A 26,315-nucleotide genomic window follows, 5' to 3' on the forward strand; every position below is an offset into this window, starting at 1 on the left:
GTCCCCTACAATAGGTAAATTCAATCTTAGGGCAAGTTTCTCATTTATGAAGCTTCCCTGACTTCCCCCATCTAAGAAGCATTTTGCAATAAGGGAGTTTTTGGGTTGGTTTGGATTTTTCGCCACGACTACGGCTCACTGAAGTAATACGTTGGTGTGCGTGGATTTCATTGGCACAATCGCCATTGTAATATTTTCGGTAGGGCTTTGGACTTGATTATTATTTTGGTTATGGACTTGCGTTACTAATTGCGTTTGGACTTGATTAGTAGGGTTTTTATGCGCAGGGTTTTGTTCTCATATAGAATAGTTGTGTTTTTTGGTGCATTTTAAACAACCTTTAAATTTTGATTTACACGCTCTTGAGTCATGATTTAATCGGAAACAGAGTTGACATCGCCCGCCATCTATAATTACAGTACGTTTCTCTTCTAGGGTATAATTTGGGCAATTAATGGGTTTATGGGTATTGTTTTTGCAAAATAAACAAAATATTTTATCTGGATATTGAAAGTTTGGCTGAGTTACTCCTAAGGCTAGTTGCGAAGCTGACGATCTATAATTATGTCTGCTACTATCGTACCTACTGTTTGGATTTTTAGGCCTATCTTGATACGATGAAATTTCTGATTTACCTTGACCGCCTACCAATAACTCCGACATCTCTCTACTTTCAACTTGTCCCCTTAGGAATTCTATCAATTCATCTGGATCCCAAACAATACCATTTCTTTGGGCGCAGTATGCGGTTCGAATATCCCTTGGTAAACATTCTAAAATTTTTGGACGAAATCCTTCGGCTTTTACCCTTGTATCTACCCCCAAACCCTTTAGCGTTCTTATACTGCTTTCGCAGGTGTCTAAAAGATCTCTTAGGGCCTTTATATTGCTTGAATAGGCTACCGGCTGAATCTCTTGCAGTTTGCGATAGTGTATGTGCACTGCAAAATCCTTTTTTTCATACCGTTTTTTAAGTACCGCCACTACTTGATCATACGAATCATCTACGTCGTCGTAGCCCGATACGGCCTTAAGGGCGTCACCTTTTAAGTACCCGACAAGATATATAAATTTCTCTACCTTTGAAAAGTTTTGTTTTTCTATTACCGCGTGGAATCGTGCCCTGAAGCTGTTCCACTTGATGTGTTCTCCTGAGAACGTCGGAATGCTGATTTCGGGAAGCTTCGGATGTGTTCTGGGTGAGTTCGCTGGTACGGCGATTTGCTGGCCATTGGCGCCGTTGACGACTCGCGTCGATCCCCCGCAGCTGGAGTTTCCGTTGAGTTGTTGGGCTTTTCGGGTGGCTCTTTCCGTCTTGAGTTTCATCTCGGAGATTTCTTCCCGAAAGGTGATAGCTTCATCTGTCTCCTTTTCCATCTCGTTTTCATCCGTAATGAATTTTTGGACATTAGCGTCTGCTGTCGCGAGATCGTCCTCCTTCTGAATAAGAATAGCGAGTGCGTCCTCAATATCTTCTATTCTTAAGACGGTTTCATTTAGAAGACTCTCGATAACGTTTTTCTTCCTGGTGGCCGCCTTCCGAGCACTCTTTTGGTTGGCGCGTGCGAGTTTGAGTTGTTTCGCCGGATCCACCGTTCCGGATGGGTTGGTCATGTTTGAACCTGATAGAGCTGCCTTTAGCGCTGTTTGCGTCGTTCGCTTGGTCTTGGTTTGGTTAGTAGTGGGTTGGTCGTTCTGAATAACTTCAGGAGGTTGGTGGACTTGGTGGTCTTGATTTCCTTCAGCGGATTGGTGATTCTTAATTTCTTCAAAGGTTGGGTCATTCATCTCGATCTCTGTGTCCCGGGTTTCGGCACCATGTTGCGGTTTGGGAGAGCTAATTGTCTTTGAGAAAATGTATATATATCTCCACCGGACTGAAACAGTGGGTATATACAGGTAGGTGATGCGGTCTTGAAGTGAAGGAAATGGTCTTGAAGTTGAGGAAACGGTCTTGAAGTTAGGTGATGGTAATTGGGGATTGGTAACGTGTTGGTAGGTTAAATAATGCGTTGGAATTAGAAAATATGAAAACTGCATTTATTTACACGAAAAAATCAAAGTTTAAATTTTGGAAGGAGAACTTCTCTGGTTAGCGGGCTCAAGAGATCTGCCCAGTGTAGGACCCTGGGAACCGTCGAAAGCTTTATTCTTCCCCTTCTTACTCCCCCAGGTAGATCCCCCTTACAGCCATCCCTTGGCACGCGGCATCCCAAAGAAGTAAAATTGCTTGAGAAGTGATTTTTATGACTCTCGGGGATGGCGGCGATGGGACGGCGGACAATCAGAGAAACTACCCCTTTTCGCAAATTGGCGAGTTTCTTGGAAATTCGACCGTTTCCCCTGCCCTACACTTTATTGGCAAGGGATCAACGGTAAAGGCTCCCAAAGGTTGACAGTTTATTTCAGGAGGAAAGTTGGGAGAAAATACCTTTAAAAGCTTGGAATACAATAATACAATACAATGAAATAAAGTACACTGGTTATTTTTGTCGCGAAAACAGGTAGTTATATTTTTTAGAGTTAAGCTATACATTATTTAAGGTACAAAATGAAAATTACAAGAAGTTTAAATTTATGTTTAATATTAAATAGATTTTAACGGAAAGCGCTTTATTTGTAATACGCTTTCGCAACACTGACTGAAGAAGAGTACTTTTCATTGGAAATAGTGAGAGAAAAAAGGCGCTGAGCCCTTAAAACTGCCTTCAGTTCATCAATGGTCATAAAAATTCGTACCGATTTCAGCTAGCTCCTCCCCTTCCGTACCTCCCAGTGAAAGCAGATATCAGAAATCAAATTTTGGCATTTTTCAAAGCCCTCTTTCCGAAATTTAAACGATTCTGTGGCTCCTTTAAAAGGTGTATATTCTTAATCGAAAAATCGTCACGAGAAGTTCGTTAGCTACAGTAACTGAATTTTCGTCCACTGAGCAGACAATTTGCTATGATAAAACACAAAGACAAACTCCAGACGACCTCACGTCCGAAAACTATGGCTACGCCTCCTTTGGTTTGCCATTGAAACCTAGATAGGTAGCGGCTAAAGCAGACGCTAGTAGTTTTTCTTCATCGTTATTCGTAAATTTGACTTAATAAATATTGATACTTGCATTATAATAAAAATTTTGCATCGTTTGATAATATTTTGATAAGTTTATTTTAGAAAAAACGTTCTTATGACTTTTTAATTGGTCTGTAGCAGACGCCAGATCATAGCCGCAACCTCGCAGAAACTAACACCGTTACGCCATCTAGTCAGTGGCGCCGATCCCATGGGGGCGGCGGGGCCGAAGCCCCCATTGGGAAAAATCAATGGAGGCTCTGCCCCCATTGGTAAAACCGCCGATGTTAAAGGCCATTTACTTTTAAGCAAGATAGTGTTTCCAGCAGCCTCATTCCAAGTTTATTAGTGAGCTTCAGCCCCCATTGGGAAAAAAAGCGATCGGCGCCACTGCATCTAGTCTCGTTTCGGTCGCAACTGCACAGAAAAAAAATTCAATTAATTTCTGGCATTTTAGTTCGACAATTCTTCTGCAGTCCGTTGCCTAGGCAACAATAAGGTTTCAACTTTTACACCCACAATTGACGACTTTTAAAATTCATTTTGCGCGTGAAAATACCTCTACATGTTATGGTCAAAAAAGCACGCAAAAAAAGGCTGTGTGCCAAAGACATGTAACTGTAGTGTCGCGCGCTAAAACGTCAATTCAAAATCCGTCAATAATAGACCTTTCTATAAAAGATTCGTACGCGTCTAAACTGTTTTTTCGACGTCACACACCGCCAATTTCACAAAAGAATATTAAGAAGTTACCGGTACTTTTATATTTCTCAGCCAAATTTCTTCCGAGCTATAATTAGGCTTAGTGATTTTATAAAGATTTTTTAAACTAAACTTCATTTAAAAATAGTTTTTATAATCTTATAATTGGTAATTTTAACAATTTTACGTTTAATTAACCGATGAATAACAGAGCGTATTTTTATAGTTGTCATCAAATCTCGAAGGTAAATATTGAATATTTACTCTTTGTTAAATTACCCTGCAATCATCAATATATAAGAGTAAAACACAAGGAGAATATATACTAAGTTCGATGTAAATCATTCTTCCAAAAACAGTTTTCCTTTCCCCACCCCCGAACTCAATCTTTTATAGAAAGGTCTATTATGGCGCTGCAAAGTGCAAACTGTTCTATTAAAACAAATTGAGGAATAACTTTATTTTTTAACTTCTTTAATGAAGTTTAATAGTCACAATTAATTTAAGTGGTTTTAATATAAATTGTTGTTTTGTCTTTAGAGAAAAGGTTAAGCCTAACTTTTTATGAACAGAACAGAAAGCCATCTTTCGTGAAACAGAAACAAAGAAACCAGTCGTTGCGCCATCAAAATATATCCCGCTTGTTGGGATGTATACACGGGCCATTATAATTAAGTAGGCAACGCTCTATGTAAACTTAAAAGGCTAATTTTATCCATAAATTTCTACTTTTTAGAAAAGCGACAAAATATATTTCCATAAAATGTGTTTTAACTAATTTTCGCAATCGGTTTTTCCGAAATAGTTGTGTAAATATTTTTTTTAATTTAAAATAAACCATCAAATGTTTCATATCCCCATCCCTACTAGATCACATTTTTTAAAGCGGGACCCTAGAAATTAATTCCAGAATATAGCAGCTTTTTATCATCAAAGGCTATTTTCTTTATGATGGCATAAATCGCGGCAAAGGACTGACAACTCTACCCAGGCGTTACTAGTCTTTGGAACTGTTCGGTAACGGTAACCGAAAAGTAGCAGCCTTTTTAATGGATCAACCATACGAAAACTCGAACACCTTTAAAAGAAAAAATACAGCTTACTTCGGCAAAATTATTATAAATATTTGAATCGCCACATAAAATTGGCTATTAACATTATATTCGTTGCTGAAGGAAGTTATTTGTCACGTCATCATCATCAAAATAACCTGGCAGAAATTTGGTCAATGAAGGGCGCAGAAAGTAACAGGAGTATTAGTTTCCTGTTCCGAAACTTCTGCGGCAGACAATCATTAAAGAAAATCTTTCAGTGTCATATTTATGTGTATTATGTTACGTATGAAAATACAAATAAGCTAGCTCAACTGAAAATAACATTAGGAACGTGACGGACTACGCTCGCCCCAAAATGGAGATTGTGTGGAAGTGGAAGATGTGATTCGTAGCAAAACTCAACTTTGCGGTCAATTGCGATTACTATAGTTTATAAGACTATTTGCATTGATGAACATTAAACGGTAAAGTTAGTATCTTATTTCACAAATTATAGCTAATTAGAAGAAAATAGTTTGAAAGTTGACGCTAAATTACGCGAGCTAGACCAAAAATAATCAGAGCACGCAAAAATACAATAAATTATATTAAATCTGCCGAAAGTTAAGTGGTCATTACGCGAATTTCGTTGTCCAACTCCTATTAAAGCTTATGTTTATCCACTATTTGTTGGTAATGGTCGTACTCGTACAATTACGATCTATTTTTGTTGGAGCGGATATTTGACCGAGTAAAATCGCCCACGGTGATGTTAAAGTTGAGGGTGGAGTAACGCAATACCATGTTTTATAAAACGCTTGAGTCACTGAAGGAATTAAAATTAAATGGGAATTTCAGAATAGCGTGTTACCTGTCTATTGCGAATCTACTTAAACTTCGACGGCAGAAGTAAACGTGAACACCCTGTAAAGCGAGGATAAATATATCTTTGAGGACAAAATGTAGATCTTATTCGAGAAAGACAATAATGGAAACGGAAGGTTTACTTTGACAGACCGCATTAACGGCGACACGGACGTTTGCGGTATCCGTAAGTGCTACACAATTCGTTGAAAGCGACCGATTTCGGCATATCAGTGTCTTCGTGATTCGAGGTAAAAATGTCCGTGTCCCGAGAAACGATTTCGACATCATTTGCGGCTCCGCCTTCTTTGTTTTGGTCGACGTACCGAGATTTCCACTTAACCGCATTAATATTTCGTCAGCGGATATCTCCAATATTTATTAAAATAAGTTTCGGGTCGAATTACTGAAATACACATATAGAGACAGTCGGATTTCTAAGTCAAGACGCGCCGAACTATCCCAGTGTCGCGGTGGTTCTTGTCGCTAATAAGTTTTCGAAGCGTCGAACTTGCAGTTTCTATTATAGTGATGACGCCCAAGCCGCTAACCAACTTATCAGTGTCCTATTACAATGTAAGTGTTTCATTTGCTAGTCTTTGACACGGAAATCGGAATTTAATCTTATTTTAGAATAGTCATGTGGAAATATTCTTAGTTTTTTGAATAGTGGATGTAGACCTTTAACATCAAATTCAAACCAAGTTTGATCAACTAACTAACACATTTCAACTAATATTGCGAAATTATATTTCTCTCTTAATTTTTATAATTAACGGGAGATTTTTCAGGGTTGAACAAAATTTGGAATACTAAAATCTGCTGTTTTTAATCACAAGAATGTCAAATACCTTAATCCTAATTGTGATAGTGATAGTTTTAGAGATATAAAAATAAAAAAAAAACACATTTAGAATCAAATGGTTCCAATAAAGTCTTTGACACAGAAAACAAAAATATTTTTCTATCAGATTACTGAGATTAGTTAAAAATGTGCAAACATTGTATGCTTTTTTGTAAAGGAGATTTATGGCATTCAGAAATTTAAAACAAAAGTTTGAAACCCATTATCTAAATAGCCTTCTGCTAATAATCTATTTCTCAAAAACTGTTAATGAATACCTGGTCATTTGATTTCCTTACCCGATTACCCATAAATTAGAAACTATTAGCAATAACTTGCATTTAGTAGCCTACAGTTAAGTTACGTCTATTTTATGTAGTTTTGGAAAGCTCTGAGCTACTTCATTCCTCCTAAAAAGATTTTTTTTGTAAATTGTATGAGGAAATTATGCTATAAAAGAATACATCTAAAAATGTTAACATTTTCACAGATTCCCCCGTATAATATAATTGGACCCGATAACGTAACATTGGGACCATCTTTGATGAAATCAATTCTAGACTATTTGACAGTGGCAATGAATCTCAAGTAAGCACCAAACAGCCTGATAAGTGTGTTAGTTAGTCATGGAATATTAATAACCATGTGACGTCATACACAAAAAGATCACTTTGTTAAAGGGTGTCCTAACAATCACGATTCCAAATTTAATCATGATTTAATTATTTTTAATCTTTGTACAGCCAAAGCTACAGATTTCATTTGAATCTAATCTATTCATGATTTAATATACGGGGTGGTCCTAATAATCATGGGAGCGAGCTGCCCCTCGGTAGCGAGAAAAATACACGACTTAAAAAAAATTATCCGCCGTCGAGAGCGGGCCCGGGCCCTGGTAAAATATAAATTCTAGGCCCCAAAGAGAACCGTTAATATTGGATATAGTGATACTTTTTTCGAGATAAATGTATACCTCGTTTGTTAAATCCCAGACCCCCAGGCTGCACGGGCCCCGGGAATTTGTTCCGGCTTCCCCTCTCGTCGGGCCTAGAAATAATAAACTTATGGTGTTTCTATGAAAATCTATTAACGCGATTTTTTCGGTTTAACACAGATCCCTCGTCCGGGTTTTTTTTTGCCATAAAATTAAATTTGTATCGGTCCTTACTCCTCCTCTTACATTGGAAATCTGACCAATTGTATTTGGGTATTTTACGAGCACTACAGGGCGTTATGAAAAGTAGCTCACTTTTCTTAAAAGAAATATAAACTCTATGGTAGACCCCATTAATCTTTGGGGTTACCTCCTCATTAAACCACTAAGCAGTGCAAAATATAAAACATCTATGAGAGGGAGCGGCCAATATTTTAGCTTTTAAGGGAAAGGAGAGCGTTTATAGAAATTCTTGAGGTCATATTCCCTTAAAGGCTATGAAACGTACCGAATATTTAATATAGTTTTTCTACACGTTTGCTTTTCTTAAATTATTTTACGTATTAGTTATCAAAAAATATGACATATATTTCTTTGACTGAAGACTGATTTTCTGTTGTTTATCACAGTCGGGTTTTATAGCATTATTTTTTATTATTTCACGATAGGAACTTTAAAAACGTTTTCTTGAACGGAGAAAATTTTAAATAGAAAAATCAACAGCTAAGACAAGCTACCACTTATTTTTAATGTAACTATAGTGACAGTTACTTCTAGCTAATGTTAAACGATGTTGAAGAAATGATACAATATAAATATGAACTTGATTTCTCAAAGTATAATCCGTAATATAGTCCCTAGTGTTATTTTACAGTAAAATTTTGTTTAATTTCTGTTAGTGTAACAGTTGTACTTCCGAAGGAAAGGGAACACGGAAGACGAATGAACGGAACTGGAAAATGGTCAGGAGTCATTGGTGTCATTTACGAACAAGTGAGATAATACGAGTGGTGTTGGGAAACAAAAGCGGTCGTTTGAACTATTAGTTGAGAAACAAATTACAATTTGAAATTTAAGTTAAAAAATTAATAATAAATTAAACAGATGTTTCAATAAAGAAAAAATAATGAAAAGTAGGAATATGAAATATTGTTAATGCGTCATAAGGCAATACAGTCCTCGCGCGCGCTCTATAGCGCGAAATTCCTAGCGATTTTATTACGTGCCTTTACTCTTAAAGAAACAGTGACGTAAAAGCTATGTTAATAAAGAGAGTATAACCCCTCTTGTTTGGTAGTATGCGCTTAGACTATACCGAGTAGCTTCCACAAACCTTCCTAGCGAGGGGGGGGGGGCAAGGAGTTACTTTGATCGGGTTTTACCCCTAAATTCCGAAAAAGGTTATACACCCTAACTAAACTAACTCATTGCCGCACCTCTCTAGGAAGGCTTGTGGAAGCTACTCGGTATAGTCTAAGCACACCCTACCAAACAACATTGGTTATACTCCCTTTATGGCTCTGAAGGACACATTATTTTAAAGAAAGATCTATCGTAATTTATTTATTATTTATAACAGTAAGAATGTATTTATTTCGACTTAGGGAGAATACTTATGTTGAGACGATTTGGAACGTTGCTCCTGCAAACCCCCTCACGCTCGAAGAGTAAGCTCCTTCCCCTTATAAAAATCAAATCATTCCGGTCTCTCATTGGTTCCCTAAAACCAACCTCTTTCGACGCGATTGAAGCATACGCCAGTGATGTTCGTCCATCCACCCTCTCGTGTTGGCCGAATATCAGACCATGATGCCGACGGATCGTCTCAAAATGAGGTGAAAACTATTCGGAAGTCCTGAGCCGTTCAAAGAACTTATTTGGACTAAGCTATGACGTCACCAAAACGTCCCGGACAGTTCAGAACTTGTACGAATAGTCTGAAATTCTAAAAGCACGTATTGATTAGTCTAAAAAACTATTGCAGACGAATTTAAGAGAGCTCAGCCTTGGTTTATTTATGGTGCTTGCTCTTGATCAGGTACTGCTTGAACTAGAGTTGTAAGTCGGAAAATTTTCAGTCAAATTATTGAGGCCTTTTTTCTTGAAAATTTCCGTATTTTTCCGAGAAAAGGAAAAAAGGTTTTCATACCATGATTAGCCTAATATTGTTCACTAATTTAAATTTCGCGGCATTTTCGCCTCATTTTGTCTAATCCAAAAGTAAAACAAAACCTCTAGACTAGTCTAGAATAAAAACCCTTAAAAAGTAAAGTACGTTTCAATTTTTTTTAATTTTTCCGCAATTCCGAAAAATTTCTAGAATTTTTCTTCATTTAATTTTTCCGGAAAATTAACAACCCTAGCTTGAACAGTTGCGAAAGATACGAGAGAATAGTTAGCGTTGGAACGGTTCGAGAATTTTTTCAGCGAATAGTTTGCGCGACGACTTATCGAACGGTTCTGGATTGGCGAATAGTTTTCAAATAATGTCTTTCTCCCCAATTTTAAATAAATACATTCTTGATAACAGCCAAAGAGTTATCTTGGACTATTTTGATTTCGTTTTCTAACTTGAAGGCAGCGGATATTGGGATGCTTCCATTTGGAATATCGTACGTGCGCCACACTGCCATGTCATTCAGTACACCCTTCTATTACAGCTACGCCGGCATTCTCTCCAGCGAACCTGACACGGGAAAAGACAACTTCGCATTTCTAAAGAATCTACCCCCCGAGGTATATTATACCCCGGTCACCTGGTGAACGTGAAGGCGCACTGATTTTATGAAATATTTTACCGATACGGTGAATTAAACGATACCAGTTTTCGTACTTCCACGAGCATTTCCATCTGTTTCTCACGTTATGCCTATTTAGCGTTTACAGTTTATGTAGAGCCTCGGAGCGGCCAACGCGATACGCTCATAAATGATTGATTGTCGTATGCGATAAGCAGATGTCAATAATGGAATTGGGCTGTAAATTGGTTTTTAGTTTCCATGGGCGTAGGGAAATTTTAGAAGTCCAACAGTACAAGGAAACTCAAAGTTGCGGTCCTGAAGGGAGAGATAAAAGAGCTCTGGAAACCAAACTAGGCCAAAATATAATATTATTTTTGCCTTCGTAAATTTTTAGATGGGAATTATGGTGATAATTAAGACAATAACAAATTTTAAATACAATTTGCTTAAAAAATATTTATTAAAGGGTCAGTTTTAAGGAATGGGGTTTAATTCCTTTAAATCGTCACTTTTAACTTTAGAACCGAGCAAAAATATTGAGTGGTAATTACGTTAGATGCAATCACGCACTTGCTAGAAATATATATTTACAAACTCATCTTTTATTTTCAGGTTTGGTGTCTGCTACTCGTGACCGTTCTACTTGTATCATTTCTTTTTTACATCTTCGGATTAATACGAAGTTCTAAGGACGAATATAAAGCAAATAAACCTAAATCGTTCATGTACTATTTTTTGGATTTTTATGGCACACTTTTCGGGCAAAGTAAGCGAAAAAATCATGTGGACCGTTCCTATTTTATATTTAAAATACGTTAAATCTTGTTAATAATTAAATGCATGGTAGTATTTTAAATGTAAGTCTCATCTCTAACACATACCACTCACCTTGATAAAACATAGTACCATAGGTAACACAATAACAATTAGTAATAAACTCTATTGTTTTAATGCTAATTACCTTGCCGAACCTCTTTCGACACTGACACCATAGCCCAGCTTCGACTTGGGCTTGAAATTGAGCAAGAATGTATTTATTAACATAGTAATTATTTACCCTTTTCAGTATTCAGTATTCACCTTGTTTAACTATTTATTGTTGGCCTAAGTCGAAATTAAATTATTGAAAACTTTAAACGTTACAAAACAAACAAACAACACGATTTGTTAGTGTGTACATAATAATGGATAAATTATAATGAAAATGATCGGACTATTTAAACGGTGAAACGTGCTTCTTAATATACTGATTTATCACGTAATGTTTGAAGGTACGAATTTCGACTCCAGTGAATTCAACGAATCTGTGCTTTTGGGGTTTTGGTGGATGTTTCGAATCACGCTTTTAACAACGTACGCGGGAACATTAACGGCTAGTTTCGCGTACACCGACTTCAAAAAACTGGATACTTTGACCGACCTTTTAGAAAAATCAAAACTGACGGTGTACGTTCAGAAAAATTCCGCTTTTCAAGATTATTTCCAGGTATATTGAAGATTGAATTGATTATTGAAACTATGATAGCTTTAACAATGATTTTTGTGATTTGCTTTACGGGCAGAATTCTCCATTTAGCGAACCACAAGCTTTATATAAACGAATAACGAAACGTGGCTCCAATTTGCCGGTTCCCGAATTACAAAACAATAAAACGTTTTCCGATATCATTCTTGGAAAGTCGGTGATGATTCACGAGGTTCTGAGTTTGAACAGAATCACTGCTGCCCACTGCGCCGAAGGAACGAAATTTTATCAAAGTGATGAACCGATTTTCTGGGTGCCTCTGGCTATTGGAATACGAAAGAATTTGAACGCCAATTTATCGGAATTATTGAATTTGTGGTAAGCTATCATTATACAAACTGTTTCATCTAGTTTGTCCTTGGCTGTCGCACTTAAGTAATTTTAATATTTAAAAATTTACCTAGACTACTAAAACATTGCCACCGAGCTGAAGTTTTGCATACACCTTTATTTATTCTTAAAACGTAATGTGTCAAAAGTCACCATCATTTGAATGTACGCGCAGTTTTGTTGCGGCGAAAAATAGGCGCCCAAAAATGGTATTTCGTATTCAATTTAGAACAAACCAAGATGTCACGGATAATTAAGTACACTATCCCCCCGATGTATTAACAGTTTAACTATATTTTAAATATTAAATTTAAATTTGAACAAATTTCCAATCATCTTGTACATTAACTAAGAGGAATTTTATCGTTAATTTAAATTAATTTTTAGACAAATCTCACCCCTAAGTATGACATTAAGATAATGTTCTACTACATCCTTCCTTCACAGTGACGTCAAATTTTTTTTCGAAATAGTGCCACTCGGTAGCGGCGGCATGAACTAATCTAACCCAACTTCCGGGAACGTGATTCCCGCGGTTTTGAAAACAGTCATTTTTAGGCTTAAGGCGTATAGCCCATAGAAATCTCATAGGTAACTAGAATGCTGCCGCCTACGGCCGAGCTTGACGCCAGTTCGCCTTGAACCTTCAGCCAATGAGAGGCCGTAGAGTGGTTCCGCCAAGGAGGATAATAATCCTCCTTGGTTCCGTTACTATAGCGGGAGATAGGTGACGTCATTCTCTCTGGTGACATTAAATACTTGGCAGAACCACTCTTTGAGCTCTGATTGGCTGAGATCTGGCGTCGTCTGCCACGGCGTTTGGGCCATTTGCCAGTTACACGGCAGCATTCTAGTTACCTATGAGATTTCTATGGTATAGCCGCACTAATTTCGTTTTCACCACGGAAACTTTAACAACGGAAGAAATTAAAGAAATTGTATGTATTTTCCCCAACAATATTAAATCTTTATATCGGGCAAATGGTATTATATTAGAAATTCACCAACAACTCGAAATTTGTGGATCACTAGTGTAGTATATTGAGAAGATCAATCTCATTGATGTGTATCAATGTTATGCACCAAATACTGTAGACGTTAAAAAAACCTTCAGCTTGTTACGTTTTTAATGTAAAAAGGTTTTTCATACATAGTTTGCACCGAAGGGAGGGGCCTATGGTCTCCAAGGAAACTGGGAGGGCGATCAAAAATTCAAACCATTTCGCGCGTAGCTACTAAATAGGTAGCCATTTTGTTGGTAATCTCGTCAAAGCTACAAAACGTATTAGATTTATGCTTTAAAATTTTAAATGGGCCCTAAACAAAGCTTGATAAGATTCTAAGGCCGAGTTATTTAAATAAAATATCAAATTACGACAGAAATATCTACGAAAAGAAGTTGACAAAGCTTATCAAAGTTAGGCCTTTGCGGTCATCCTTTTTACAATTACCTTCGCTATCGAATAAAATAAACAATTTTCGCTCTCCCTTGGTAATTGAACTACTCGAACAATTTTTAACCAGGCAGATAACCATTTTTAACGTGAAACTAATTTCTGAATCATTTGAAAATAATTAAAATCCGCAAACAGACGATTGAAACTGTTAACCCTCCGGTTTTACTAAGAAATCTACACCGGCAAAATGGCGGCATAGAACCGTTCATTCTTGCTCAAATTAAATATTTATTCTTGGTTCTTATATCTATACTTGGAACTGCGTCATTGATGATGTAGGGATGCAAACTATGTATTTAGTGTACGAATATTTTATTACAATTTCTTCTAGATTTTTACTATTATAATTTGAATACACTTGTATTTTGTACCTGGATGAATGCCTGGTTTTGTCCGCTGTGATCAAATTAAAAATGAATTGATGAATCAAAATGTATGAATTAATCTTTTTCAAACTTCTAGAATAACTTTTACAATTGCTATACGCAAAAAAAATATTTTTTTTTTCAGTTCAAACTTTGAAAATGACCCTAATAATATTTAGTATTTAGGTATAATTTTCCGATAGAGTTAGGCCTAATAAGCCGACTACCATAACGGCCATTTTATTTCGTACCTCATAATATTTTGTAGCGCTATATGATTGGCTAAATTTGAACTCTGACTCCTTTTCGATGAGCAATAAAAAAAATAAATCCCAAAGAGTATTAAACTTCCGGTTTACAGAGTTGCTAGTCGTTTTTCTGATTTATCGTTGGTGAAGAAAGGATGTAGTAATAAAAAATGCATGAGCAAGGCTACAAGTGTCATACTTAGGGGTATTATGTTACTTATGATCTCACCTATAACTAAAATTTATTAATGAACCGAAAACGTAGTTCAGAAATGATCAGTACTTACTAAAAATATAATATTTAACCAAGCCGGTCTTAATTTAAAAATTATGTACATTTAAATTAAAAATTGACTAAAATCACTAAAATGGGCAAATGCCCCACTTCCGGGGACTCGATCTCACAGATGTTAACAATGCCGGCGAGGGCATGATATTTCCAATCGATTGACGTATCATGTGTCTTTCTACCTCTAACGTACCGCGAACACCGGTGGCGGACACCATCCGTGAAACTAATACACACAAATCACCTATGATTGGGTGTAAAAAACATTAATAAATTGAAGGTTAGGAATTCCCTACAAAAAAAGGTCCTATGGTAAATTATTGTACGAGCCATCGTTTTTGCATAATCGCCGTTTGAATGGTATACCAAAAACCATAAGACTATCAAGGCCCCTAAGTTAGAAACGAATGGGATTTTAACGTTAGGCTAATCACTAGCCAAACTGACTACGTGAATCCATCTGGTGGTGCGAAACTTATGCACAAATCCCACAATGCATGGCAAGAGACACCTTGGGCAAGAGGTAGTATAGGTGGCAAGGGTGAGGGTGCTCTTTTTCTCCGCCAGGTAGCGTAGATTCTATTATTTTTCCTCCTGCGCCTGTCTAGTGCTGAATACATGCGCCTTTATGCCCAATTCAAACTTAGGGGGCCGTTGATAGTCTTATGTTAAAACGCACCTTAATAATTAACAAAGGCTCACAATTAAGGCTTAATTGTGAGCCTTTGTTAATAAAAACCGTGATAGCAGTATCAGTCGTAAGGTTGAGCTACCTTTTCTTTTCTGTCGTTCTTGCAGGGTGACTAGGTACACTAGCATGAAGCTTTTGTCGCCACATTTATTGAAAATGCAAAAAGACGCTTTACCTTGTCGATGGGAGAAGCCCGAATCCAGTTCCGTGGTTGCTCTTGAAATTTATGATGTTCTCGGTGTTTTCTTTGTTTTTTTTATTGGCATCTGCCTTTCAGCAATCACATTCATCTGGGAGATTTGTTTCTTAAGAAAAGGAAATGAAAACAAGTACTCATAATGTATAGACTAGCGAAGATATGCATATATTTTCAATCATTTGAGACGGCAATCTCAACGAATCACGTCCAGCGACTGCTTAATTTACGTAAAAAACTATAACAAGTTGTTTTGAGTAAGTGCATTACGCAGATGATATAATTACATTGTTTGCACTTATAGTTGTCTGTGTAGCTAACAAGATGTAATAATCTTACTACGTCAACTAGGGGTGACTGGTGTTAGTTACGTTAAAAACTAGTCGTAGCGCGTGATAGCAGACGATTTTTCGATTTAGTTCATACTCAATTTAAGAAATGCTTAAAAAGATTTAAAAAACTTACGAGAATTTTAAAAATTAATGACGATCTAGGATACAGTTCCTTGGAATGATTAAAAAATATATAACTAGCCCAGTCAAATTTGATTTGAAAACAAATAATTTATGATAAGTAACTCTCAAAGGGTTTGAACCTACATGGAATACTTCATGTAATAAAGATTACAACTTTCCGTCTAAAAGTGCGTGCTATTTTGTATATTTTGTGGTATTATATAGATTGATTCGTCGCCATTGAAACCTAGATATGTAGCTGCTAAGGCAGACGCTATATGTTTTTTTCTAGTCGTTATTAGTAAATTTGACTTTTTCTAGTCGTTATTAGTATAATAATACTTGCATATGAATGTAATTTTTGATTCGTTTTTGACAAGTTTATTTAAGAAAAAAACGTTCTTATGACTTTTTAATTTGTCTGTAACATACCCTAGATCATAAGCGCTACCTAGGAGAAGCTAGCGCCATTACGCCACCTAGACTCGTTTCGGTGGCGAATAGCATCAGAGCCAATAAGTGTGCATAGATGATATCGAGGTCTCACTATAGACATTTTTGCTGTTGTTGTTTAATATCTTTATTTCTATCATTGGCGTATGTACCAGGAGCCAGTAAAGGTTGATTATATTTAAAAAATGGCCCTGGTTTAAAAAAATTGGTTTTACGACTAGTAGATTGAACAGGGTGGCCACTATATTTTCAGATTAAAATTCCCTGACTATTCGCTGTTTTCCCTGACCATTTTAAGAGATTTTCCCTGTATTTTTAAGGTAAAAATTACAACATTTAACTTTTATCAGAAGTAAATTTTAAAATTAAATCAACTTATTTCAGTACAAAGGTTATTGCAACGTTAAAAAATTTATAATATAAATTAAATAAAACGAATTGGTCTTGTGCACAAACGTTTTTAATTTTTTTTAATAGTAAAAAACTTGACCCAGGTTTCGGTAACCTTCATGGTACCATTATCTAGAGTGAACCCGATTTTACTTGCAGGTCCTGGCTCTCGGAAATATTATTTCTTGGCAATTTCCTTGAATACGTTTTAATCAGGGGCGCCGATCCTGTGGGGGCCAGTGGGGCTGGGCCCCCCCCCCCCCCGGGAGCCATCCTGGATGGACAGAGCCCCCCTGGGAAATGGGCTCATTTTTATTTTTTCAGGGAAGATACAACTTTTAATGTATGAGCCTTTTATAAACTCCGGTGATGGACAGTCGAAGCCAGTCTACGGCATATTTAGTCGACGCTTGTTAAAAGCTTTTATTTAGAAATATAACCCCAAACCTCCGACTTCTATGCTGAATTCAGGGATATTCGGGCACAGCCTAGGTACATGGTACAAGTGCAGTTCGTGAAAGGTACTAGGCAGCCCGGTAGTCGCCGCTAATTTAAGATAGACATCATGAGACCGGCTGAGACTACAATTGTTCTGCGGAGTACGTTTCGTTCGAGGGGCTAGTCACTAACTTGTAAGCGTAATCGTTGTGCCAGCCCGTACCTTTGACTGTACTAATGAGATTACGCGTAATCTCTATAGAGTGTACATTTATCAGTGTTGAGTACGCGTCATCAGTGTACAGGCCATCTGACCGTGGTTAGCCCGTCGGTTTCGTTAGCGACATAGCGTTAGTGAGTTGTGGGTGCTCGAAATCGAAAGTTAATTTTTGTCTAATAAAATTAAAATATACTCTTGCATCTTGAAAGATTTAATGAATCTAATTGTGATTAGATTCTCTGAAAACGCTGATTCCAGAGCTGACAAAACTATTAAACATTTTATTAACTATACCGGTAAGCTCTGCTACGGCGGAAAGATCATTCAGTGCCTTAAAAAGGATAAAAACGTTTTTAAGAAATACTATTGGCCAAGAAAGACTGAACGATTTAGCTATCCTACACATATACAGGGTGTTTCAGAACTCAGTGCAATAAATTTGAGGTGTTATAGGGGTTGAGTAAAGATGTTTGATTGTCTTTGTCGCGATCCTCTGCGACGAATAGGAAAAGCGCTAGAGAGCGTTAAAGTTTGGCCTAAAAACGCCTAAATGTAAGCTTTCAACGAACATAAGAACCCAGATAGTAAACCGGTTTTAAAGGGGAGTAGGAAAATTTACTACTATCCCTTTAAAACCGGAAAGAAAACATTGATTTGGATAGCGCTGTTAATTAATTTATTGATAAATGTGATACCAGAAAAAATATTTTCTACTATAAATAAAATGTTCAAAAACATTTTTCTATTAAAGCTGTCTTATTTAATATCAATATTGTAATTTCAATGTTTTCATATTAATTTTATATTTGTGGTATCCGGGCCCCCCCTGGGAAAAATTATGATCGGCGCCCCTGGTTTTAATTGAAGCGCCTATTAAACAAATTCAATACAAATACCAATATTCTAATAGTTGGGATTCAAATAAGCTTTGTAGAAAATTTTGATTTCCTGAAGCTTGACAATATAAATTATATAGATATATTTAAAAATATAAATGTTAGAACAAACGTAGTTTTCGAGCGATGTTTTATTTTCAATACTGTAATTTGGTTTGAATATCTTTGATCACTTCCTTCGTGGGGGTTTCGTCAAGAGTGTTTGAAAAATATCACATAATAGTGATCAGGGTTGGACATGAGGATATTTTTTTTTTTGTAGTCCGCCTGACTAGTGGGGTAAAATGGGGGTATAAAAACAAGAAGGGCAGCCAACATTTTGCTTTACCTGTCACCATTAAAATAGGAGTTCATTATAACTTGAGTTACATGACATCACATTTTTTTTAAATAAAATGGGATTGGTGAATGATGAATTTATGATACGCCATAATCGCCATTATTATTTATGAATATTTAGGTAAAATTTTCACAAGTCAAATTAACTAGTGTGCCCCCAAATTTGATTAATTTTAGTAGTCAGAGCATTTATTTTAGTAGTCAAAAGCCGTGACTATAGTGCCTTATGTCCAACCCTGATAGTGATGCTCTTCAGTCTTTCTCCCAAAACCTGCATTAATGCAAACAAATGGTACGGTAGGTTATGAAATTATTTTGGAAAAATTAATCATTAATTAATTAATTAATAATTTATTGATTAATTAATAATTAATTTTATTATATAAGAAGTTTTAAAATAGTTTATTTAATTAAAAACATGGTAATTCCAACTAATAAATAAATAATAATAAACTTATAAGTTTTGTCCTCCAAGTCAAAGCTGTCAATGATGCCTACTCTCGCTATTTACACCTGATTATATATGTTTGTATAGACTGAAAATATGTTAGATAACTGTTTGTATACAGGGTGTCTCAATTTGCTCGATCAGGCAATTTTTCTCAAAATGTATTTATGCTAGGGTTCTGAAATTTTCAGGGTTTATTTGTTAGGTATGGAAGGCTTTCGTTACTAGATTTCAGAAGAATCGAACGATTTTGTGCCGTTTTGGAAAATTTATTATTTCACCGGTAGGTGTCCCGCAAAATGTTTCAATAGAAAAGTTGTAGGGCATAGTCGAAAGTGTAAAAATACTTTTGATTCGGTTGAAAAAGACCTATTTTTCACTGAGTTTGGAGGTCGGGGGCAAAACAAGTTGTACTAGCAGGCAATAGCCTTTAACGAATTGTAGGTAACATGCATTTCAGTTAAAAATAAACAAATAATAATTAGCCCAAGTGACAAATGTTTTTAATGACTTCTACAAAATGTTTTCAAAAATGCCACCTTCTGATGCAATGCACAAATATGCACGATGTTGCATATTGCGAAATGCTCCCCGAAAAATTTCTGGAGTCACCCGGCGACATGCTTCGATGATTCTTTGTCGTAAATCTTCAACGCTCGTCACAGGTGTTTGGTATACGTAGTCCTTTACGAATCCCCAAAGAAAAAAGTCGAGTGGTGTTAGATCAGGGAATCTTGCAGGCCAACGAACAGGACCAGTTCTTCCGATCCATCTTCCAGGAAACTTGTCTTTTAGATATGCAACCACGTCACGATATTGGTGAGGTGGCACCCCATCTTGCTGGAACCAGATGCGTCTGTACTCGGCCAGAGGAATGTCGTCCAACACGTTGGATATTTCATTTTGAAGGAACTCCAAGTAGTTTTGACCGTTCAGACGATTTGGCAGGAAGAACGGGCCAATAATTCTGTCACCTAACAAGACCAGCCCACACATTTAAGCGAAACTGCACTTGGTGGTGGCGAGTAAATCCCCAGTGTGGATTATCGTAGTCCCACATATGTTGGTTTTGACGGTTGAAAGGCCCATTTCTTCCGAATGAACATTCGTCGGACATCAGTAGTTGATCGTGAAAATCCTGGTGTTCGTCAGCCATGAGGCAAAACCAATTGCAGAAGTCGAGTTGGCGCTGTCTATCACCGTCATGCAGTCCTTGGTGAAGTGTCGCTCGATAAGGATGAAAATGGTGTCTTTTGAGTGTTCTCCCAACGTAGTTTCGATCCAACCCTAAGTCAAAGCTGGCAGTCCAGACGCTCGCTCGAGGATAGGCGACGAAGTCGGAAAGTATGGTGTTTTCCATGTCGATGTCCTGGAGACCACGACCACGAAACCTCGGATTGATATTACAACAGTTGTCGAAGTCGCGGACCACTCTAAGAACCGTCGTATGACTTGGTCTGCAATTGGGAAATCTTCGTCTAAATAACTGACATACTAGAGTAGCATTACGACGACCTTCTCCGTAAAATAATTCTAGCATATGAGCGCGCTGATCTCGAGTGTAAAGAGGCATACTGGACAACAATCGGCCAAGCTGAGATAATGTTTTAACTTTGAAATGTAAACGCTTTAAATACTACTCGGACAATTGATATTTCACGTTAAAAAAACAACAAAAGAAAAATAAGCGTAATTTTTGGTCTACAAATCTTTGTTTGATGATCTTACTAGTAACCACGTCGAAATGGAAGACGAAAAAATAAATTTTCCAAAACGGCACAAAATCATTCGATTTTTCTGAAATTTAGTAACCCAAGCCTTCCATACCTAAAAAATAAACCCTGATAATTTCAGAACCCTAGCATAAATACATTTTGAGAAAAATGGCCTGATCGAGCAAATTGAGACACCCTGTAGACTGAAAATATGTTAGATAACTGTTTGTATAGAATGAAAACTTTTATTAATAATATGTTACTGGATATTGCACTACAGCCTTCGCTAAGGCATTTAAGGGCGTCTCTCAATAGTCGCCTGTTAAAGCGCGGACGGGATAGCATTTCCAGGGGAAACGGTGTGACAAACTCTTTGGCGCAGGCGCGGGATTTCGAAAATAACGGTTTGAAATTTCGTTGGCGTAAATAATAAAAGGTTATTTCCTGAGTGTAGAACAAAAAGAGGTTTCTTACCAGAGGAATAATAGAATTGGAAGCATTTCTTTTGGAGCTGGGACTGTTATCTATCTTCGCGTTTGGGATTCCCAATACCTCATAAGTGTCCTAACAATTAATTATAGTTAACACGTGGCAGCCTCTCTGCCTATACCGTAAAGCACGTTGTAAAGCCAGTATCACCAAAACAATGTTTCGGCGCTAGATGGCGCTGAGTGTTAACGGCGAATTTTGAGAGACCCCTAAAAATTGTCGTGCAATATCCAGTAACATATTATTAATCCAAGCTGAAAATATGTTAGATAACTGTTTGTATAGACTGAAAATATGTTAGATAACTGTTAATATAGACTGAAAATATGTTAGATAACTGTTTGTGTAGACTGAAAATATGTTAGATAACTGTTAATATAGACTGAAAATATGTTAGATAACTGTTTGTGTAGACTGAAAATATGTTAGATAACTGTTTGTGTAGACTGAAAATATGTTAGATAACTGTTTGTGTAGACTGAAAATATGTTAGATAACTGTTTGTGTTCTTCCATTTTTGTAGGCTCAGAATATTGTGATGTTCTACTTTCAACAGTTTAACTAAAGAATTACTCTAAATTAAACAAGAAACACTTATTCATTGAACTGATATAACACGCGGGTACATTCTTGGTCAGCCGTCAAGTCACTCGCCTGATTCCCGTAGGTCATCGCTAGATCTAAATTATCATTTGTAGATAAGCTGTACTGCAGCCAGAAACCGCAAAAATTAACCATTTTACTTAAATTTAATGCCGTTAGATACGTAAAGTCGCCAAAGCCACAAAGGTAGGAAAATCTGTTTTTTTTTTGGTCAGGTGTTTCGACTTAGGAGGATTCACTTATTCGGGAAAAAGTGACCGACAAAATGGATTCGACTTGCCGACGGCACATAACCGCTGCAAATCAAACAGACACAAGAAAAGCCGAGATTTCTTGCTAATTAGAGACAAGTCGGGTTGACTATTTTCTAAACCCGAAACGACCCCACCCGAAAGAAAACTAACATTTTTCCTGGCCGGCCAGACCCGAAAACAATTAAATAAAAATTGCCCTACCCGACCCGGCCTGAAAAATTAAAAATAAATATTGCCCGGCACGGCCGACTCTACCCGAAGGCCAGGCACGACCAGAAAAACAAACTAACACAACAAAAGGTTTAAGACTCTATGCTTTATAAGTTAAAAAATAACAAGATGTCACGGACACAATCCCCCGATTTATTAACTATATTTTAAATATTAAATTTAAATTTGAACCAATTTCCAATCATCTTGTACATTAATTTCATAAACCGAAGACCATTTTATCGAATAAGAATGTTTAGAGTGACTTGGTTTTGGAAATAAAGTAGCGAAACGCCAACACTTTAATTTAAATTAATTTTATGACAAACCGAAATTTTCGAGTGACCACGGTTTTGGAAATAAAGTAGCGATAAGCGAACGCATTAATTTAAATTAATTTTATGACCAACCGAAATTTTCGAGTGACCATAATTTTGGAAATAAAGTAGCGAAACGCGAACACATTAATTTAAATTAATTTTTTACAAACCGAAATTTTCGAGTGACCATAATTTTGGAAATAAAGTAGCGAAACGCGAACACATTAATTTAAATTAATTTTTTACAAACCGAAATTTTCGAGTGACCATGGTTTTGGAAATAAAGTAGTGAAACGCGAACACTTTAATTTAAATTAATTTTATGACAAACCGAAATTTTCGAGTGACCACGGTTTTGGAAATAAAGTAGCGATAAGCGAACGCATTAATTTAAATTAATTTTATGACCAACCGAAATTTTCGAGTGACCATAATTTTGGAAATAAAGTAGCGAAACGCGAACACTTTAATTTAAATTAATTTTTTACAAACCGAAATTTTCGAGTGACCAGGGTTTTGGAAATAAAGTAGCGAAACGCGAACTCTTTAATTTAAATTAATTTTTTACAAACCGAAATTTTCGAGTGACCATGGTTTGGGAAATAAAGTAGCGATAAGCGAACACGTTAATTTAAATTAATTTGTTACAAACCGAAATTGTCGAGTGACCATGATTTTGGAAATAAAGTGGCGAAACGCGAACACTTTAATTTAAATTAATTTTATGACAAACCGAAATTTTCGAGTGACCACGGTTTTGGAAATAAAGTAGCGATAAGCGAACACGTTAATTTAAATTAATTTTCTACAAACCAAAATTGTCGAGTGACCATGGTTTTGGAAATAAAGTAGCGAAACGCGAACACTTTAATTTAAATTAATTTTTTACAAACCGAAATTTTCGAGTGATCATGGTTTGGGAAATAAAGTAGCGATAAGCGAACCGTTAATTTAAATTAATTTGTTACAAACCGAAATTGTCGAGTGACCATGATTTTGGAAATAAAGTAGCGAAACGCGAACACGTTAATTTAAATTAATTTTATGACAAACCGAAATTTTCGAGTGACCATGGTTTTGGAAATAAAGTAGCGAAACGCGGACACTTTAATTTAAATTAATTTTATGACAAACCGAAATTTTCGAGTGACCATGGTTTTGGAAATAACGTAGCGAAACGCGAACACTTTAATTTAAATTAATTTTATGACAAACAGAAATTTTCGAGTGACCATGGTTTTGGAAATAAAGAGCTCGATAAGCGAACACGTTAATTTAAATTAATTTTTTACAAACCGAAATTTTCGAGTGACCATAATTTTGGAAATAAAGTAGCGAAACGCGAACACATTAGTTTAAATTAATTTTTTACAAACCGAAATTTTCGAGGGACCATAGTTTTGGAAATAAAGTAGTGAAACGCGAACACTTTAATTTAAATTAATTTTATGACAAACCGAAATTTTCGAGTGACCACGGTTTTGGAAATAAAGTAGCGATAAGCGAACGCATTAATTTAAATTAATTTTATGACCAACCGAAATTTTCGAGTGACCACGGTTTTGGAAATAAAGTAGCGATAAGCGAACGCATTAATTTAAATTAATTTTATGACCAACCGAAATTTTCGAGTGACCATAATTTTGGAAATAAAGTAGCGAAACGCGAACACATTAATTTAAATTAATGTTTTACAAACCGAAATTTTCGAGTGACCATGGTTTTGGAAATAAAGTAGCGAAACGCGAACACTTTAATTTAAATTAATTTTTTACAAACCGAAATTTTCGAGGGACCATGGTTTTGGAAATAAAGTAGCGAAACGCGAACACATTAATTTAAATTAATTTTATGACAAACCGAAATTTTCGAGTGACCATGGTTTTGGAAATAAAGTAGCGAAACGCGAACACTTTAATTTAAATTAATTTTTTACAAACCGAAATTTTCGAGTGACCATGGTTTTGGAAATAAAGTAGCGAAACGCGGACACTTTAATTTAAATTAATTTTATGACAAACCGAAATTTTCGAGTGACCATGGTTTTGGAAATAACGTAGCGAAACGCGAACACTTTAATTTAAATTAATTTTATGACAAACCGAAATTTTCGAGTGACCATGGTTTTGGAAATAAAGTAGCGAAACGCGGACACTTTAATTTAAATTAATTTTATGACAAACCGAAATTTTCGAGTGACCATGGTTTTGGAAATAACGTAGCGAAACGCGAACACGTTAATTTAAATTAATTTTATGACAAACCGAAATTTTCGAGTGACCATGGTTTTGGAAATAACGTAGCGATAAGCGAACCGTTAATTTAAATTAATTTGTTACAAACCGAAATTGTCGAGTGACCATGATTTTGGAAATAAAGTAGCGAAACGCGAACACGTTAATTTAAATTAATTTTATGACAAACCGAAATTTTCGAGTGACCATGGTTTTGGAAATAAAGTAGCGAAACGCGGACACTTTAATTTAAATTAATTTTATGACAAACCGAAATTTTCGAGTGACCATGGTTTTGGAAATAACGTAGCGAAACGCGAACACTTTAATTTAAATTAATTTTATGACAAACAGAAATTTTCGAGTGACCATGGTTTTGGAAATAAAGAGCTCGATAAGCGAACACGTTAATTTAAATTAATTTTTTACAAACCGAAATTTTCGAGTGACCATAATTTTGGAAATAAAGTAGCGAAACGCGAACACATTAGTTTAAATTAATTTTTTACAAACCGAAATTTTCGAGGGACCATAGTTTTGGAAATAAAGTAGTGAAACGCGAACACTTTAATTTAAATTAATTTTATGACAAACCGAAATTTTCGAGTGACCACGGTTTTGGAAATAAAGTAGCGATAAGCGAACGCATTAATTTAAATTAATTTTATGACCAACCGAAATTTTCGAGTGACCACGGTTTTGGAAATAAAGTAGCGATAAGCGAACGCATTAATTTAAATTAATTTTATGACCAACCGAAATTTTCGAGTGACCATAATTTTGGAAATAAAGTAGCGAAACGCGAACACATTAATTTAAATTAATGTTTTACAAACCGAAATTTTCGAGTGACCATGGTTTTGGAAATAAAGTAGCGAAACGCGAACACTTTAATTTAAATTAATTTTTTACAAACCGAAATTTTCGAGGGACCATGGTTTTGGAAATAAAGTAGCGAAACGCGAACACATTAATTTAAATTAATTTTATGACAAACCGAAATTTTCGAGTGACCATGGTTTTGGAAATAAAGTAGCGAAACGCGAACACTTTAATTTAAATTAATTTTTTACAAACCGAAATTTTCGAGGGACCATGGTTTTGGAAATAAAGTAGTGAAACGCGAACACTTTAATTTAAATTAATTTTATGACAAACCGAAATTTTCGAGTGACCACGGTTTTGGAAATAAAGTAGCGATAAGCGAACGCATTAATTTAAATTAATTTTATGACCAACCGAAATTTTCGAGTGACCATAATTTTGGAAATAAAGTAGCGAAACGCGAACACTTTAATTTAAATTAATTTTTTACAAACCGAAATTTTCGAGTGACCAGGGTTTTGGAAATAAAGTAGCGAAACGCGAACTCTTTAATTTAAATTAATTTTTTACAAACCGAAATTTTCGAGTGACCATGGTTTGGGAAATAAAGTAGCGATAAGCGAACACGTTAATTTAAATTAATTTGTTACAAACCGAAATTGTCGAGTGACCATGATTTTGGAAATAAAGTGGCGAAACGCGAACACTTTAATTTAAATTAATTTTATGACAAACCGAAATTT

The 26,315-nt window shown here is 35.9% G+C and overlaps 1 protein-coding gene across 1 annotated transcript; it reads left to right on the plus strand.

The window, feature by feature from the left end:
- Positions 1–8,221: 8,221 nt before the first annotated feature.
- LOC149942963 (putative glutamate receptor) lies at positions 8,222–15,426 on the plus strand. The gene is made up of 7 exons (XM_090179564.1): positions 8,222–8,277; positions 8,341–8,434; positions 10,019–10,177; positions 10,795–10,948; positions 11,454–11,668; positions 11,745–12,025; positions 15,195–15,426. Exons 1-7 carry the CDS (start codon positions 8,222–8,224, stop codon positions 15,424–15,426), a joined length of 1,191 nt encoding a protein of 396 aa, XP_090035690.1.
- The last annotated feature ends 10,889 nt before the right edge of the window (positions 15,427–26,315 follow it).

This window comes from Leiobunum rupestre, chromosome 6, assembly GCF_980474605.1.
Source record: "Leiobunum rupestre chromosome 6, qqLeiRupe1.1.hap1, whole genome shotgun sequence".
NCBI lineage: Eukaryota > Metazoa > Arthropoda > Arachnida > Opiliones > Sclerosomatidae > Leiobunum > Leiobunum rupestre.